This window comes from Colobus angolensis, unplaced genomic scaffold, assembly GCF_000951035.1.
Source record: "Colobus angolensis palliatus isolate OR3802 unplaced genomic scaffold, Cang.pa_1.0 Scaffold8, whole genome shotgun sequence".
Lineage (NCBI taxonomy): Eukaryota > Metazoa > Chordata > Mammalia > Primates > Cercopithecidae > Colobus > Colobus angolensis.
The window spans coordinates 3,179,181-3,195,516 of NW_012121820.1; the positions used below are offsets into that span (position 1 = coordinate 3,179,181).

General features: G+C 49.1%; 2 protein-coding genes across 2 annotated transcripts in view; both read left to right on the forward strand.

Moving 5' to 3' along the window:
- Positions 1-5,598, forward strand: part of TMEM189 (transmembrane protein 189) — a gene marked incomplete at its 5' end in the record, with an annotated part of 29,916 nt that extends 24,318 nt beyond the window's left edge. Inside the window, 2 exons of the mRNA XM_011929183.1 lie at positions 1,296-1,508; positions 4,180-5,598. Coding sequence (XP_011784573.1) covers positions 1,296-1,508; positions 4,180-4,301 — 335 coding nt within the window. The remainder of the gene's footprint in view (positions 1-1,295; positions 1,509-4,179) is intronic.
- An 8,039-nt stretch (positions 5,599-13,637) lies between these two features.
- UBE2V1 (ubiquitin-conjugating enzyme E2 variant 1) overlaps positions 13,638-16,336 on the forward strand; it is a 95,796-nt gene continuing 93,097 nt past the window's right edge. The window contains exons 1-2 of the mRNA XM_011929184.1: positions 13,638-13,893; positions 13,970-14,106. The gene's annotated coding sequence lies outside the window, so the exon portion shown is untranslated. The remainder of the gene's footprint in view (positions 13,894-13,969; positions 14,107-16,336) is intronic.

Here is a 16,336-nt window from a genome sequence, read left to right on the forward strand (position 1 = left end):
TGGGCTAGGAGGGGGTTTTGGGGGCAGAGGCCCACCCCCAGGAGCCTTCTGGGGCTTATGTGTTTGGCTCCTTATGGTGTTTTAAAAGAGTTTTCATTTGTTGTCTTCATGTAAAATCAGGAAAGCTGACATAAAGATCGGGGTTTCCAGCTTCTCTTGCACAATCTGCTCTGGCCCCTCTGGGTCCATGTTCCCACCTGGCCTCACTGGGTGGGAGCTGAGCTGCAGCCATTGCCTTTAACAGGACGCGTCTTTCTAGTTTACCAACGTCCCCATATTCATTTGTGTTACCTGCCTGGCAGGGCTTCTGGGGTTTTACTACTGTGGCCTAGTGGGAAAACGTCTAGGCTGTGAAAACAGAGCCTGCCTATTTTTAGAGAGACTTGTCCCAAAGTAAGTGATTTCACCACTCTGAGCCTCAGTTGCCTTATCTGTCAGATGGAGGTAGAGTGGGGCCTGGTCCTGTTCCGGCACCTTAACACCCATTGGTTCTTCAGGCAGCCTCCCGTGGGTAGAGGTGCTGAGGATGTGTAGTGCCATGTAGTGGGTGCTGTGGCACCCTGCCCATCCCCTTCCCTGGGGGTGCACCCATCCCCTGCTTCTGTGAGAGGTGGCTGCTGACAGCTCCCAGCTTCTCCAGGGATGGAGGGGAGGTGCCACCTCTCCCCTTGGGATAAGGCTGGAGCCAGTGACTAAAATGCCTCCGAAGCAGTCCTTTTGCCTCTGAGTGGGTCTAATTCTAAAGAGCCTCAGAGTTCCTTGCAGGAACAGGCTGAGATAGGACGCCCACCCCATCTTCGCTCTGCTCTTCCCCTGCCGTATATTGCTTCCCTCCCTCCCTTTGAGGTTTTTTCCTGGAGGCTCCCTTGATAAATCACATATACAAGAACTGTTTCAGGCTCCGCTTCTAGGGAACCTGGGTGAAGTCATCATTCCCATTTTCCTGATGGGGAAACTAAGCCTCTAAGAGGCGGAGTCACTGACTCTAGCTCATACCACCAAGAAATGTCGGCAGGGGTCGGAACCCAGCTCCAGCTGACTGCAGTCCACATTCCTAGCCATTGCCGTGCTTACGCCATTGTCCTATTACGCCATTATGCCTGCTTCCTGAGCAGGAGGAAAGCCTGAAGCCCAGGGCTGCACCTGAGCTCTCCTGTGACCCCGCAGGGGGTGGGAGAGAATCCTGGGTGCTTGCCTAGTGCAGGAGCCACCCAGGGGCAGGTGGTAAGGGCCTGTTGGGGTGGGTTCCCCATCCGAGTGACAGCTGTGCCAGCCCCCCTCTCCCCAACCTGCAGAAGCCCTGGAGCAGCTATACCCCTGGGAGTGCTTCGTCTTCTGCCTGATCATCTTCGGCACTTTCACCAACCAGATCCACAAGTGGTCACACACATACTTTGGGCTGCCACGCTGGGTCACTCTCCTGCAGGACTGGCATGTCATCCTGCCACGTAAACACCATCGCATCCACCACGTCTCACCCCACGAGACCTACTTCTGCATCACCACAGGTGCGGCCACCGGTGGTGTGGAATGGGCTTTCCCCACCCCAACCACTGCACCATCTTTGGGGTCAGAGGGGCAAAGACCACAGCGGGAGGTCACACAGTCCTTGCCCTCTGGAACAGTTTCTCAGTTCGTGCATTTATTGAGCACCTGCTGTGTGCCAGGCACTATTCTAGGTGCTGAGGACACAGTAAATAAGACAGACAAAGCCCTCTCCCCCGACTTCATGGCGTTGTGATTCCAGCCACCCATCATCCCGTATTTATTAAGTGCCTACCACATGCCACAGTGCTCTGGGCTTAGGCTCCTGCAGCAAACAAAATAGCATGAATCAGCCGGGTGCAGTGGCTCACACCTGTAATCCCAGCACTTTGGTAGGCCAAGGCGGGTGGATCACTTGAGGTCAGGAGTTGGAGACCAGCCTGGCCAGCATGGTGAAACCCTGTCTCTACTAAAAATACAAAACAAAAATTAGTTGGGCGTGGTGGCAGGCACCTGTACTCTCAGCTACTCAGGAGTCTGAGGCAAGAGAATTGCTTGAACCTGAGTGGCGGAGGTTGCAGTAAGCTGAAATCACACCACTGCACTTCAGTCTGGGTGACAGAGCGAGACTGTCTCAAAAAAAAAAAAAAAAAAAGAAAGCACAGATCCTTGCCCTTGTGGCATTCACCATCTAGTGAGGGAGCTGGAACGAATTAATAAAATATGTAATGCAGCTAATGGTGCTGCTATGGAGGAAAATAAAGCAGGGGCTGGGAGAAGGAACTGGGGGACTTTACCTCTTAGATGGGGTGGTCAGGGAAGGTGACACTTGAACAAAGACCCTGAGGAGCTGAGGGCCAAAGCTGTGCAGACCTCTGTGGGAGGCACTCTAGGCAGCAGGAACAGTAGGTGCAAAGGCCCTGAGGCTGGCCTGTGCTTGCTTGGTGTGTTTCCGGAATGGCAGAGGCTCCTGACCGGAGTGGAGTTGGGGGCAGAGCAATGGAAGAGGGAGGAGAGAAGTGTGGGAGGGCCCTGCAGATAGATGGGCACAGATTAGAGCAAAGGAAATAGGAAGCACGCAGGCCAGAAGCAGGAACATGCCCGGTGCAGTGGAGGAAGGGAAAGGAGGCCCACATGCCATGCTCAGTTAGTGGCCAGTGTGAAAGTGGTGAGGTGAACAGGGGGTTTCTCTGGGGCCAGCTGGGCTGCTTTCAAGGTATCAGGTCGGGCCACCTCAGGCCTAACTCCCAGCGTCTCCATATGCGCCTTTAGGAAACTCATAAACCTCCCTGGGGACTGCTTTTCTCCTCACAAAGGAGGACTGCAGCCCCCTTCTTCATATATCACCTTCTTAGGGCCATAATGGGAATGGCAAATGCAGTGTTTGGCGTATAGTAGGTACTTGATAAATTACAGCTACTATTTTTCTTGGAGTCTTTCTAGAAACAGAATTGAGAACCACAAAAAAAAATTCTTTTTCATATTCTCAACTTGTGCTCCTCGGAGGGCAGGTGGAGGGATTAGAATTTAGGCTATTTAAGAGATGGGTTAACTACTTAGGCAGGCCTGGGTTCCAATCCTGGTTTGGCCACCTGCTAACTGGGAAACTCTTCTCTAAGCCTCCGTGTGCTCATTTGGAAAATGGGACTGATATTAGTATCTACCTCATGGTGAGCTGGAAGGCTGTAAGATTGTGAGCAGTATTTATAGAGCACTTACTCTGCGCCTGGCTGTATTGTAAGCACTGAGGATCAGCAGTGAAAGGAATGGTGTTTTGCATTTTGGGGATGATGTTCCATTTGGGGATTGGGGGGTAAACAAACACAGAACAGGAAAATAGAGAATTATCGAAGATGGTTACAGGTTATCATAAAGGCTATAAAGAAATGAAAGAGGGTGGCCTGTCATGGTGGTTCACGCCTGTAATCCCAGCACTTTCGGAAGCCAGGGCGAGAGGATTGCTTGAGCCCAGGAGTTCAAGACCAGCCTGTATAAAACAAGACCCATCTGTATTAAAAAAAAAAAAAAAAAAAAGAAATAGAGCCGGGTGCAGTGGCTCACGCCTGTAATGCCAGCACTTTGGGAGGCTGAGGCGGGCGGATCACTAGGTCAAAAGATCGAGACCATCCTGGCCAACATGGTGAAGCCCCATCTCTACTAAAAATACAAAAATTAGCTGGGCGTGGTGGTGCATGCCTGTAGTCCCAGCTACTCGGGAAGCTGAGGCAGAAGAGTTGCTTGAACCTGGGAGGTGGATGTTGCAGTGAGCTGAGATCACGCCACTGCATTCCAGCCTGGCGACAGAGTGAGACTCTGTCTCAAAATAAAAAAAGGGTAATGTGAGAAACCTGGGGTGCTGCTTGAGTGGGTGCTCAGGGAAGGATTCCTGGCAGAGGTAGCATTTGAGCTGAGTGATAAGGCCACCACAGTGCCTGGTATGTAGTAAGTACTCAAATATAAGTAAGTGCCTGGTATATAGTAAGAAAGTAGATGAATATGGGGGTTGGAGGCCTGAGTAACCCCAGGCCCATTGTTGGGAGGCACCCACTTCCACTTCCTTGGCTGGTCCCTGTGTCCTATCCTGTACTGACTCACTCCTCATTGGGCCCCTCCAGCCCAGTGAAGGTCAGCTCTCTCCCAATGTCCCCTTGACTCTCTCTCCCATTCAATCTCCCGCTGCCATTTCTACTGCAGGCTGGCTCAACTACCCTCTGGAGAAGATAGGCTTCTGGCGACGCCTGGAGGACCTCATCCAGGGCCTGACGGGCGAAAAGCCTCGGGCAGATGACATGAAATGGGCCCAGAAGATCAAATAACTTCTCTGAGCCTGCTACCTGGTTGCCAACCTTCCCTAGCCCCCAAACCGAAGCCATCTGCCAAATTCCAGCCTCTTTGAGCTGGCCCCTCCAGATGGAGAGGACATCTCCTGGGCTGGGCCCGGGTACCCCCAGCCCACCCCTCATGACACAGAATACTTGAGCCACTGATTTTTAATTTCCTTTTTTTGTTTTTTTTCCTCGGCCCCTCCTCAGCCACCTGAGCTGCTCTGTCTACAAGCCTGACTCTGCCAGCCTCCCTTGGTAGGGAGGAGGCTTATCCACTCCCTGCACGCCTGCCGCCCCTGCCCTGCCGGGCAGCCCTTCAGTGTGGCTGGCGTTGGGGCCACTGAGTTGCCTCTATCTTTCCCTCCTTGTCTGGCCCCAGTGGTCTGGGGAGCCCGCAGGCACACCTAAGCGTCGCGGAGCATCATTCTGCCACGGCCCTGCATACTGACCCCGGAAGGCTGGACAGCCCCAGCCACCTCCTTCAGCCTAGCCTGTCCCCCAAGGATGGCGAAGCTCAGCAGGGGTCTGAGGGTAGCCGGCCAGAAGAGGCTGGAACCTCCTGCCCACGTCTAGACCCCTACTTCTCTGCTGCCCCCACCCTGCCAGAGCTGATGTTTCTAATACCAGGATATCTTCACAGGGCACAGCCCCTGAAGAGGGTCTTGGTTATTTGGAAGAGGACACAGTATCCCCTCTGGCCAGAGTATGTCAGAGAAGGGAGAGTAGGGCTTTTTTGTTTCTGTTTCTGTTTTTTTTTTTTAAAGGTGCTTGCTTGTTTAATGTAAATAATAGAAAGCCTTAATATCTTTTCTGTAACACGGAGTAATATTTTAATGTCATGTTTTGGATGTACATAATATATTTATAACAAAGCAGCAAGAGTCTACTTAACCTTGGCTGCCTCGTGGTGTTTCCTGGCTGGGTGGGGTGGGGGGTTATCAAGAAGCCTGAGACGTGAGGCCCGACTGACTCCATTCCCAGCTCCCCCTAACCTGGGCCTCAGGATGAGACCTGTCACCTAAGACAGTGAATTAATGTTGACATCTGCTCCAAAGCCTTTTGGAGGGGATTGGGTGAGGACAGTGGTCTTTCTTATTGATCATGATGATAAAGTAACGATGGCTGATCCCTGTTTGTGACTTCCGTCTGCAAATATTCACTGGCACCTGGTGTGTGCCAGGCTCTCTCCTGTACACAGGTACAGCGGTGAAAGAACCAACAAAGACCTGTCCTGGTGGGGCTGACCTCCTGGGGAAAGAGTCAATAAACAAATAAATGCACATGGAAATTCGGGTGGTGGTTTGTGAAGAAAATCAAACAGGACAGAACCACGTTGGAAAAGCAGGGTCAGTGCTGCGGAGGAGGAGAGGAGGCCAGACAGGAAAGAAGTGAGGGAAGAGGCCTCTTTATGGGACAGCAAGTACACAGGCCCTGAGGCAAGAACAAGCTTGGGACCGGGCGCAATGGCTCACACCTGTGATCCCAGCAGGGAGGCTGAGGTGGGCGGATCACCTGAGGTCAGGGGTTCGAGACCAGCCTGGCCAACGTGGTGAAACCCCATCTCTACTAAAATATACAAAAATTAGCCAGGCATGGTGGCAGACGACTTAATCCCAGCCACTTGGGAGGCAGGGGCAGGAGAATCACTTGAACCCGGGAGGCGAAGGTTGTAGTGAACCAAGATCGAGCCTTTGCACTCAAACCTGGGGGATAAGAGCGAGACTTCGCTCAGAAAAAAAAAAAAAAAAAAAGCTTGAGATTTTAAGAGACGGTGAGGTAGCCACTGTGGCTGGACTAGAATGAGCTAAGAAAAAATGGAAGACAAGGTTGGGAAAACATGGACTTTGTTATACAGAGACTCATAGGCTAAGGTGAGTGGGGAGCTGCTGGTCATTTTATTTATTTGTATTTATTACTGTTTTTTTAGAGACAGGGTCATGCTCTGTCACCCAGGCTACAGTGCAGAAGTGTAATTGCTTACTGCAACCTTGAACTCCTGGACACAAATGATCCTCCTGAGTGGCTGGACTAGCGTGTGCCACCACACCTGGCTTAGGTATTTTTTTTTTTTTTTTAAGAAATGGGGTCTCACTATGTTGTCCAGGTTGGTCTTGAACTCCTGGCCTCAAGTGGTCCTCCCACCTTGGCCTTCCAAAGTACTGGGATATGAGCCACTGCACCTGGTCAGGACATTGTAGACAAATTAGTAACTTGTTATTCGTTGAATAAGTAATTATAAGGCATCTTTTATGAACTAGGTACTGTGATTCTGTAGTGAACACTACAGACATAGTCAATAGCTAGTCTAGGCTAGCTAGTTTCTGCAATATTAGCCAGAAAAAAGAAAGCCTGTTGGGGACAGGGAAATGCCTAAAGGACTCCAGAGCAGTCACAGACAATGACATTTCTGAGTAGCTGGGATTACAGGCGCCCGCCACCACGCCCGGCTAATTTTTGTATTTTTAGTAGAGATGCGGTTTCAGCATGTTGGCCAGGCTGGTCTCGAACTCCTGACCTCAGGTGATCCACCCATCTTGGCCTCCCAAAGTGTTGGGATTACAGGCATGAGCCACCGTGCCTAGCCATGACATTTATTTTTTAAAATGTGACCCATAATGCCATTTTCCTTTGCCCACCACTAGACTTTTGCGACTGTGCCTGACAGGACCACACAAGGAAGGGTATTAGAATTCAACAACTCATAAATGACAGAAAATTAAAGCAAACAGCTAAAAAAATTGTATCAGCTTATAAAACGGAAAAGTCCACAGGTGTTCTGACTTAAGGTTTGGCAGGACCCAGGGGTTCACATGATTCATCAAAACGTGGTCTCCCTAAGCTCTGTTTTTCTGAGTCGAGACTTGCTAGACCAGCTCAGCAATCTCAGTTGAAAGTGCTTTCCCAATAGTTGCAGTGGAAGTCCCAAGGCAGGCTCTCATTGGTCTGGACTGGGTCATGTGCCCACCCCTGAACCAATCACATTGGCCAGTGGGGTGAAATGCTTTGGTTGCCCAGGGCTGAAAAATGTCCATCTGGATTTGCAGGGTTGTGATCACCACTTCCTAAGGCATTGCTACAAAAAGAAGTCAATGGTGGATGGGACAGGCAGCTAAATTCTTTTAGAGGCCAGAGGAGTAGCCTCGTGACTGTGGTGTTGGTTTCCAGGCCCCACCAATCTATGTCAGTCCCCCTGGAGCCAACAAAACCCCTCAGCCTGAGTCCAGAGAGGTAAAGTGACTCCCCCAAGGTCCCACAGGTAGTAAGGGTAGAGCAGGCCTCAGACTCAGACCGTTTCACTTCTGAATCCTGGGGGCTGGAAAAAAGGTCCTTCTCAAAACCAGAAGGTGTGCTGCATTGGGGCTGAGAGTGTTGGGGCCACTTGTGAGATCAGGGACTTGCAAACAAGTGCCTATGAGGGCCAGACAGGGAAAAATGCTACTTAATATTACTGAGCACTTAACTTTGCGTCAGACTGTGCAGAGAGCTCTGGCACCGGTCCTGTCAAGCAGTCCCTGCCACTCTGAGAAGTGAGTACTCTTTGCACCATTTGCAGATGGGGAAACTGAGGCACAGAGGTCCTGTAATATGCCCAAGGTCACCGAGCTGGTAGATGGCAGAATCAGGATTTGAGCCAGCGTCTGACCCAAAGCCCCTGTGCTTTAAAGCTCCCATTGTGGAGAGGGAGGTAAGGCAGGTGGCAGGTGAGAAATGTGTCCACTATGAGGCAATGCAGCATGCCTGAGAAAAGGGCTGCTGATGCTGGGGACTGGGATGACCTGGAGACATCAGGCCCAAAGGGCAGCTGCTACTCACAGCAGCTGGTTAAACAGGAGCCAGAAATCTAAACTTTAAAAATGCTGGCTCCGTGTTTAAAACGTACTGTGGGCAAAACAAAATGGGTGCATGGGCGAAATGCCTGCAGCCTTCCTCCCAGCTGCTGCAGGATGGCTTGGTTTTAGGTGGGCATGTGCTGCTATCTGGTGGTGGCACAGGGTAGTGGCATGCAGGGCAAACAGATGGGTTTCCAGCTCCACCAGGGGAGCCGTAGTGAACTTGAATACCCCTCTGTGCTTACTGTTCTTTAGAGGCGGCTTGGGCACACACCTTAGGGCACCTGCCCCCAACTTCAACTCCGTCATCGCCCCCTTTTTTTTTTCCTTGAGACGGGGTCTCGCTCTGTCACCCATGCTGGAGCACAGTGGCATGATCTGCGCTCACTGCAGCCTCAACCTCCCAGGTTCAAGCAATCCTCCCACTTCAGCCTCTCGAATAGTGGGGACGACAGACATGTGCCACCACCCCCAGCTAGTTTCTTTTTGTATTTTTTGTAGAGACAGGGTTTCACCATGTTGCCCAGACTGGTCTCGAACTCCTGAGCTCGAGCTATCTGCCCACCTCGGCCTTCCTAAGTGCTGGGATTACAGGCATGAACCACCGCGACCAGCCAACCCCCCTTTTGATCAACCAAAAATATTTTCAAGCTACCCATATATACACATATATGTATGTATATACACTTTTTTTTTTTGGCAATAGGTAATGCTTGCATAGGTAAAGAATAAGAATCATGCCAGGCGCAGTGGCTCATATCAAATAATATAAAAGGGGCTAGAGTATGGATCAGCTGACCCTGGACAGTGGGCCAAATGCAGCCCACTTGCTTTTCTATAGCTCAGAAGCTTTTGTGGGTTGTTTGTATTTTAGAGACAGGGTCTTGCTCTGTTGTCCAGGCTGGAATGCAGTGGCACATTCACAGTTCACTGTAACCTTAAACTCCTGGGCTCAAGTGATCCTCCCACCTCAGCCTCCTGAGTAGCTAGGACTACAGATGGACACCACCACATCCAGCTAATTTTTTTTTTTAAAGAGATGGCGTCTCACTATGTTGCCCAGGGTGGTCTCAAACTCCTGCCCTCAAGTGATCCTCCCACCTCAACCTCCCGAAGCACTGGGATTACAGGTGTGAGCCACTATGTCAGCCATGAGCATTTTTTAAATGGCTGAGGGAGGGGGAACAATATTTCCTAACACAGAAAATTCAAATTCCAGTTTGTAAACCTGAATTGGCACACAGCCATGCCCCTCATTTACACATTGTCCAAGGCTGCTTTTGCACTGCAGCAGCAGAGTTGAATAGTTGCATCGGAGACCACATGGTCCACACAGCCTAAAATATTTACAATCTGGCCCTTTACAGAGAAAAGTTACCAACCTCTCTCTGGTCTAGAATGAAGAGTAAATTGCTCCCCATTCATGTTCCCTCAGGTACTCAGTTCCCCTCCTTAGAGGCCATCACTTTGACAAGACACTTGCAATGCCTTATGTAGGCAGAGGGATATGTCTGCCCCACTCCTTTTCACACAATATGTAGGATATTATGCACACAGTTCTGCACCTTGCCTTTTTTCACTTAATATATTTTGGAGATAGTGTTATCATCAGTGCTCACAAAATGTTATTATTTTTTACAGCTGTATAGTGTTCCAACTTCAGGATGGAATGGATCTGACTTTTTTTTTTTTTTTCCTGAGACGGAGTCTTGCTCTGTCACCCAGGCTGGAGTGCAGTGGCACGATCTTGACTCACTGCAAGCTCCACGTCCTGGGTTCGCGCCATTCTCCTGCCTCAGCCTCCCAAGTAGCTGGGACTACAGGCACCCGCCACCACGCCCAGCTAATTTTTTGTATTTTTTAGTAAAGATGGGGTTTCGCCATGTTAGCCAGGATGGTCCCGATCTCCTGACCTCATGATCTGCCCCGCCTCGGCCTCCCAAAGTGCTGGGATTACAGGCATGAACCACTGCAACTGGCCTTTTTTTTTTTTTTTTTTTTTTTTTTGAGACAAGGTCTTGCTCTATTACCTGGGCTAGAGTGCAGTGGTGCAATCCCAGCTCACTGCAGCCTCTGCCTCCTGGGCTCAAGCTATCTTCCCTCGACCTCCCATCCCAAGTAGTTGGGATTACAGGTGGATGCCACCATGCTGGGCTAATCTTTTTTATTATTTTTAGTGACGAGGGTCTTGCTTTGTTGCCTAGGCTGGTCTCAAACTCCTGTGCTCTAGCAATCCTCGTGCCTCAGCCTCCCAAAGTGCCGGGATTACAGGCTTGAACCATGAGTGTGTTTTAAATTTTGATAGTGCATACCAAATTGTCTTCCAGAGGCCATGCCGGTTTAAGTTCACAAGTTTTCAGAGTCCCTGTTTCCTCACACCCTTGCCAACACAGCATGTTATCAAATGTTTTGTTCTTTGCCAATCTGATAGGTGGTTTTAATTTGCATTTCTCTTACTGTATTTCATTGATTCTAAGATGTCACTGATTCTAAGATGCATCCTGATTTCAGAGATGTTTACATGTAAAAATGTGGCTGGGTGCAGTGGCTCATGCCTATAATCCCAGCACTTTGGGAGGCCAAGGCGAGCAGATCACGAGATCAGGAATTCAAGACCAGCCTGGCCAACATAACGAAACACCATCTCTACTAAAAATACAATAATAATAATAATAATAATAATTAGCTGGGCGTGGTGGCAGGCACCTGTAGTCCCAGCTACTTGGGAGGCTGAGGCAGGAGAATTGCGTGAACCCGAGAGGCGGAGGTTGCAGTGAGCCGAGATCGTGCCACTGCACTCCAGCCTGGGCGATACAGTGAGACTCTGTCTCAAAAAAAAAAAAAAAAGTAAAAACGTGTGTCTTCAAATCACTGAAATACAGTATGTTGTGTGAGATTGGGCATCTTACTGTGAGTTTAAAATGCATTTGCATTTCCTCATCTGTTCATGCCCTTTTCTTATTTTTCTTGGAAGGCAGGGTAGTAGTGGTTAAGAGTGTAGGATTCCAATCCTAGTTCTGCCACTTACAAGCTTGTGACTTTGGGCAAGTTACTTAACCGTTCTGTGTCTCAGTTTCCTCATCTGCAAAATGGGGATAATAATGATACCTACCTTATAGGATAGGTGTGAAGATTAAATACATTATTATATGCAAAATACCATGTTCCTGGAATATGGCAAATGCTCAATAAATATTTGATATAACTGTCATCTTTGAGTTATTTTTTCTTAATGAGTTGCAAAGGCTCTTTATAAATTAAGGAAACATCCTTTTTATTCCCCTGTCTCCCCGCCTCAAACCCCTGGTTTTCATTCCTTTTTCCCTGACCACAAAAGTAACATATAATACAAAATTCAGGCATTATAAAAATTGTATCAGAAGAAGCCAATGGAAACAACTGAGATGTCCATTGATAGAGTGAGTTAATGAAGTGCACCAAGGCCCCCTGCCCACCCACTCCCACCTCTTTTTGACTGTATATTTCAAAACTACATCAGACATTAAATAAGATGTCTCAGCGCTATGGCTAGACACACCTCAGGGAACCATGACTCCACATATATGCCATAGAATTTCACTAGCAAATGCATCACACATCCTGTTGGGTTTTTTTTGTTTGTTTGTTTTAGATGGAGTTTCGCTCTGTTGCCCAGCCCGGAGTGCAATGCTGCGGCAACCTCTGCCTCCCAGGTTCAAGCGATTCTCCTGCCTCAGCCTCCCCGGTAGCTGGGATTACAGGCATGAGCCACCACACTCGCCTAATTTTTGTATTTTCAGTAGAGATGGGGTTTCACCATGTTGGCTAGGCCGGTCTCGAATTCCTGACCTCAGGTGGTCTACCCGCCTCAGCCTCCCTAAGTGCTGGGATTACAGGTGTAAGCCACCATGCCTGGCCTCATCACACACCCTGTTAACCACACGTCCCTTCCCAGGGATTATCCTCTCTGCCTTCTGCAAGTCCACAGCCCTTCCTGTCAACAGTTTGTCAGCTTTACTTTCTGTAGCTTATGTTATAAAAACTATAGTAAGAGGTTGGGGGTTTTCCTTAACTATAAATAGGAAATATGAAGGTTGTGGATAACATTATATAATTTTTGATTTTCCACCTTTCGAATATACTTTTTCAAACTACTCATGCCTTTCACATCCCAGAGATTCCAAACCAGCCCTAGTGTTTTCCCACTTGAGAACAGAGTTCATGAATGAACATTGCAGAACAGTCAGGTCTATATGCCTCTCAACTGAACCACTGCATCAGCTTCCTGTATCGATTAGGTATGCTTTTTGGTGGTAGGTAACAAAAACCTACCTTTAAGAACAACTTAAGCAACAGGCACATTACCTCACGTCTTCAGAAGTCTGCAGGTGGGCAGCCCCGCGATTCCTTCAGTAGCTCAGCGATATCACCCAGGATTCTGGTTCTAATCATTACAACCTCATATGGTAGGAAGGAGGAAAGGGGACAAAAATAGGCTTTTTCTTCAGCTTTTTTGTTCGTTTGAGACGGAGTCTCACTCTATCGCTCAGACTGGAGTGCAATGGTGCGATCTTGGCTCACTGCAACCTCTGCCTCCCAGGTTCAAGCGATTCTCGTGCCTCAGCCTCCCAGGTAGCTGGGATTAAAGGCTAATTTTTGTATTTGCAGTAGAGACAGGGTTTTGCCACGTTGGCCAGGCTGGTCTCCAACTCCTGACCTCAGGTGATCCGCCCGCCTCGGCCTCCCAAAGTGTTGGGATTACAGGCGTGAGCCAGGGCACCCAACCTTCTCTTCAGCTTTTATGAGGGGAGGCAAAGTTTCCAAACACCCACCCCGCCATGTGGGGACATGGCAACTGGACTGGCAGTAAACAGTGCCCAACACACCTCTCTGGGTTCCCTGCCACCAATATTGCTGCTGCCCAGTTGGGTGTCCTCACCCTGTCTCCTCATGGCAGCACGATGCACTTTGCAGAAAGGCAAACCTGCCTACATTTTGCTCAAAACCTCCCAGGCTCCACCTCCCTCATCACAGGAGAGTCAGCAGGTGACACAGGATAAAGAGAACTGGATTCCAAAACTGATTTTACTCCTTCCTTGTTGTGTGACCTTGGAAAAGCCATCTAACTCCTCTAAGCCTCAGTTTTCTCATCTCACAAATGGAAATGGTAACAGCTACTTTGCAAGGGTCATTGAGGATTAAGTAATAATAGCAGCTAATACTTATATTGCACTTAGTGCCAAGCGCTTTTCTAAAATCTCTAGTTTTATTAACCATTTTAATCTTCCCCAAAATCCGATAAAACAAGACTCTTATCCCCATCAGCTGAGTTTATCAGCTCAAGCGCACAGCGGCGACCAGGCGCAGGCGCCGGGAGGAATCCCGCTCTGGGGACCGGTTGTGACGTCCAGGAATGGGGCAGAGCCTCTTCGAGGGAGCGTGTGCGCGGGACGTACTACAACTCCCACCAGGCACCGCGCCAACGCCAGCCTACAATAACCAGCATGCCCCGGGCTGTCCCGCTTAACCTCTTCCTGCGATGAGCTCTGCACGGTAATTATTATTGTCAATTTTACTTGCAAGAAGTTTCCTACAAGAGCCAAGGAATCCATGCGAGTAGACATTTACGGGCATCATGGATAAAAAGCTTGTGTTTTAATCCTCATCATCCACCTGTTAGCTCTGAGTCTCAGTTTTCTCATCTCTAAAACGGGGATAGTCACAGGAGTTGCTGCATCGAGTTGTGAGGATTAAAAGCTGGATGTAACGGCTTGGTAAATATCAGCGCTTCTAGTGTCCCTTTCTCCTCCCTGTACCAAGGGGTTTTAGGAAAGCATTTTATCTCCACAGCAATCCTATGAGGTTGATACTGCTATCCTCATAGAAGAGGAAACTGATACCAGGAGAGGTTCAAGCGTCTTACCTGAAGTCACAAAGCACACTAAGTGATGAAGGAAGACTTGAACCTAGAAAATTTAACTGCAAAAGTGAGTCCACCTTAGGAACCCAAATGCTTCCACCTGCTACTGATGCTTTACAGTGACCCCAAGTCCAGGGCAAGTATTTTCTGTGCTCCCCAAAGCAAACTTGTATCACATGATACACGAAAAGTCAAGTTGCTTCACCTGTAGCTAGTGCTGGCACTTTGAGAGCTAATTACAGCTGAATTTGACGTGGTTGGAGGAATCGAGGAAGACTTCCCTGAGGGGGTGGTGCTGGATCTGAGAACTGAAGAGTGGAGACAGCACAGGCAAAGCCCCTGAAGTGGGAGAGGCCTTGCGTTCCAGGGGGCTTGCAAAGGGCCAGTGTCGCTGCAGAGGTACAGAAACTCTCAGAGGCGCAGACTGTGCCAAGGCTATGATGAGGCAAGTGGGGGACCTAGGGTGCAGATTTTTTTTTTTTTTTTTGAGACAGAGTCTCTCTCTGTTGCCCAGGATGGAATGCAATGGCGCGATCTCGGCTCACTGCAACCTCTGCCTCCCGGGTTCAAGCGATTCTCCTGCCTCAGCCTACCGAGTAGCTGGGATTACGGGCGCCTGCCACCACGCCCCGCTAATTTTTCTATTTTTAGTAGAGACAAAGTTTCATCATGTTGACCACGCTGGTCTGGATCTCCTGACCTCAGGTGATCCACCCACCTCTGCCTCCAAAAGTGCTGGGATTACAGGCATGAGCCACTACGCCCTGCCCTAGGGTGCAGATTTTAAGAAGTCACTCACCTGCAGGGCTGTACAAGTGCAGAGTCAGGACCTGAGTGAAAGCCCTGTTAAATCTGATGGCCCCATCCTCGTCCCAGCCCTGGGTGCAAAGCCTTGTGCACAGGGTGTCCAGGCATCCTGGTTTGCCCTGGGGAGCCCTGTTTTTCACTTGCCCTGGTGAGATTATAATAGGTCCTCTTTTAATCTGATGAGTGTCCTCATTAGGTGATAATATATGGTCACTCAACTTGCAGAGTTTGTATTTTATCCAGAGGGAATGGGGAGCCACTGAAGGCTTTAGCTGGAGGGTGTTTTGAGCAGATGTTGGTCCATATGGAGAATGGGCCATGGGGGAGAGAATGGAAGCTGCTGGGGTCTTCCAAGTAGGAGATAAAGGCAGCTTGTGCTGAGTGGAGAAGTGAATGGAGCGGGAGAGATGCAGGGTAGGCATTGTTGTCAGACAAAGGTGATGAATTGGATGTGCTGGGTGAGGGCTTCCAGCTTCCTTGTCCCTCTATGTTTAGAGTCCTGGTCCTTCTGCCAGTATTTTGCTCTGTGACCTTAAGCCAGTCCCTTCACCTCTCTCAGCTTCAGGGTCTACATCCATATAAGGGCTTCTCAGACAATTTATAATATAGGAGGAGTAACTTCTTGGGTTTATTTGCAAAAAGATTTCCTGAGGGCCTTTGCACAAGCTGTTCCCTCTACCTCCTCATTGTTAGGGTCTCTGTTGAAATACATCCTCCGCTGCCCTTTTCTTGGTTTATCTCTAGCCTATCAGAATTGTAGTTTCCTGTTTATTTACTTGCTATCTATGACTAGAATGTAAGCCCCTGAAAGCAGGGATTTGCTTCTTCAGAGATGTCTATCCATCCCCAGCTCCTAGCACAGTGTCTGGTACATAGTAGGTGCTTAATGTTTCTTTGGTTGGATGAATGAATGAACGAATGAATGAATGAATGAATTGGGCAGATGGTTAGCAAATGTTTTCCCTGCCACCTTATTGCCTCCAAATCATTTAGCTGCATCCACTTCAAGCCTTCTCTGGCCGGGGAGCATCAATCCTAGAAGCCAGATCATCTGACCTGGAGGGTGACGATTCAAATTCAAATTTGAACCTGGAGGTTAAAATTCTGTCTGTCTCTGCCACTTAACAGCTGAGTTTAGATAAATCGTTTAATCTCTCTCGGCTGCATTTTTCACATTAATTCTGACCTTGTGGAGATGTGGTGAGGATCTAGATAGGAACTAGACAGGAAAAAGCCCCAAGTGAATTCGGCGCTTTTGTTTGAAGCTATCTTTTCTTTTTCTTTCACAATCGCGCCTTCCCAAGCCTAGTCACCCCTGCCCTTCTCACTAAGCACGTCACAACCTCCCTCGCACCCGATGTGGGGGGACTTGCAGGTTGCTGAGCCCTCGAGCACGCAGATATTTCCTTTCTCTATAAGGGAAGGAAAAGAGCCTCCCCGGCCACGGGTCGCTCAGGTCTCCGGATCGGGCGTCAGCGGCGGCGTCTGTG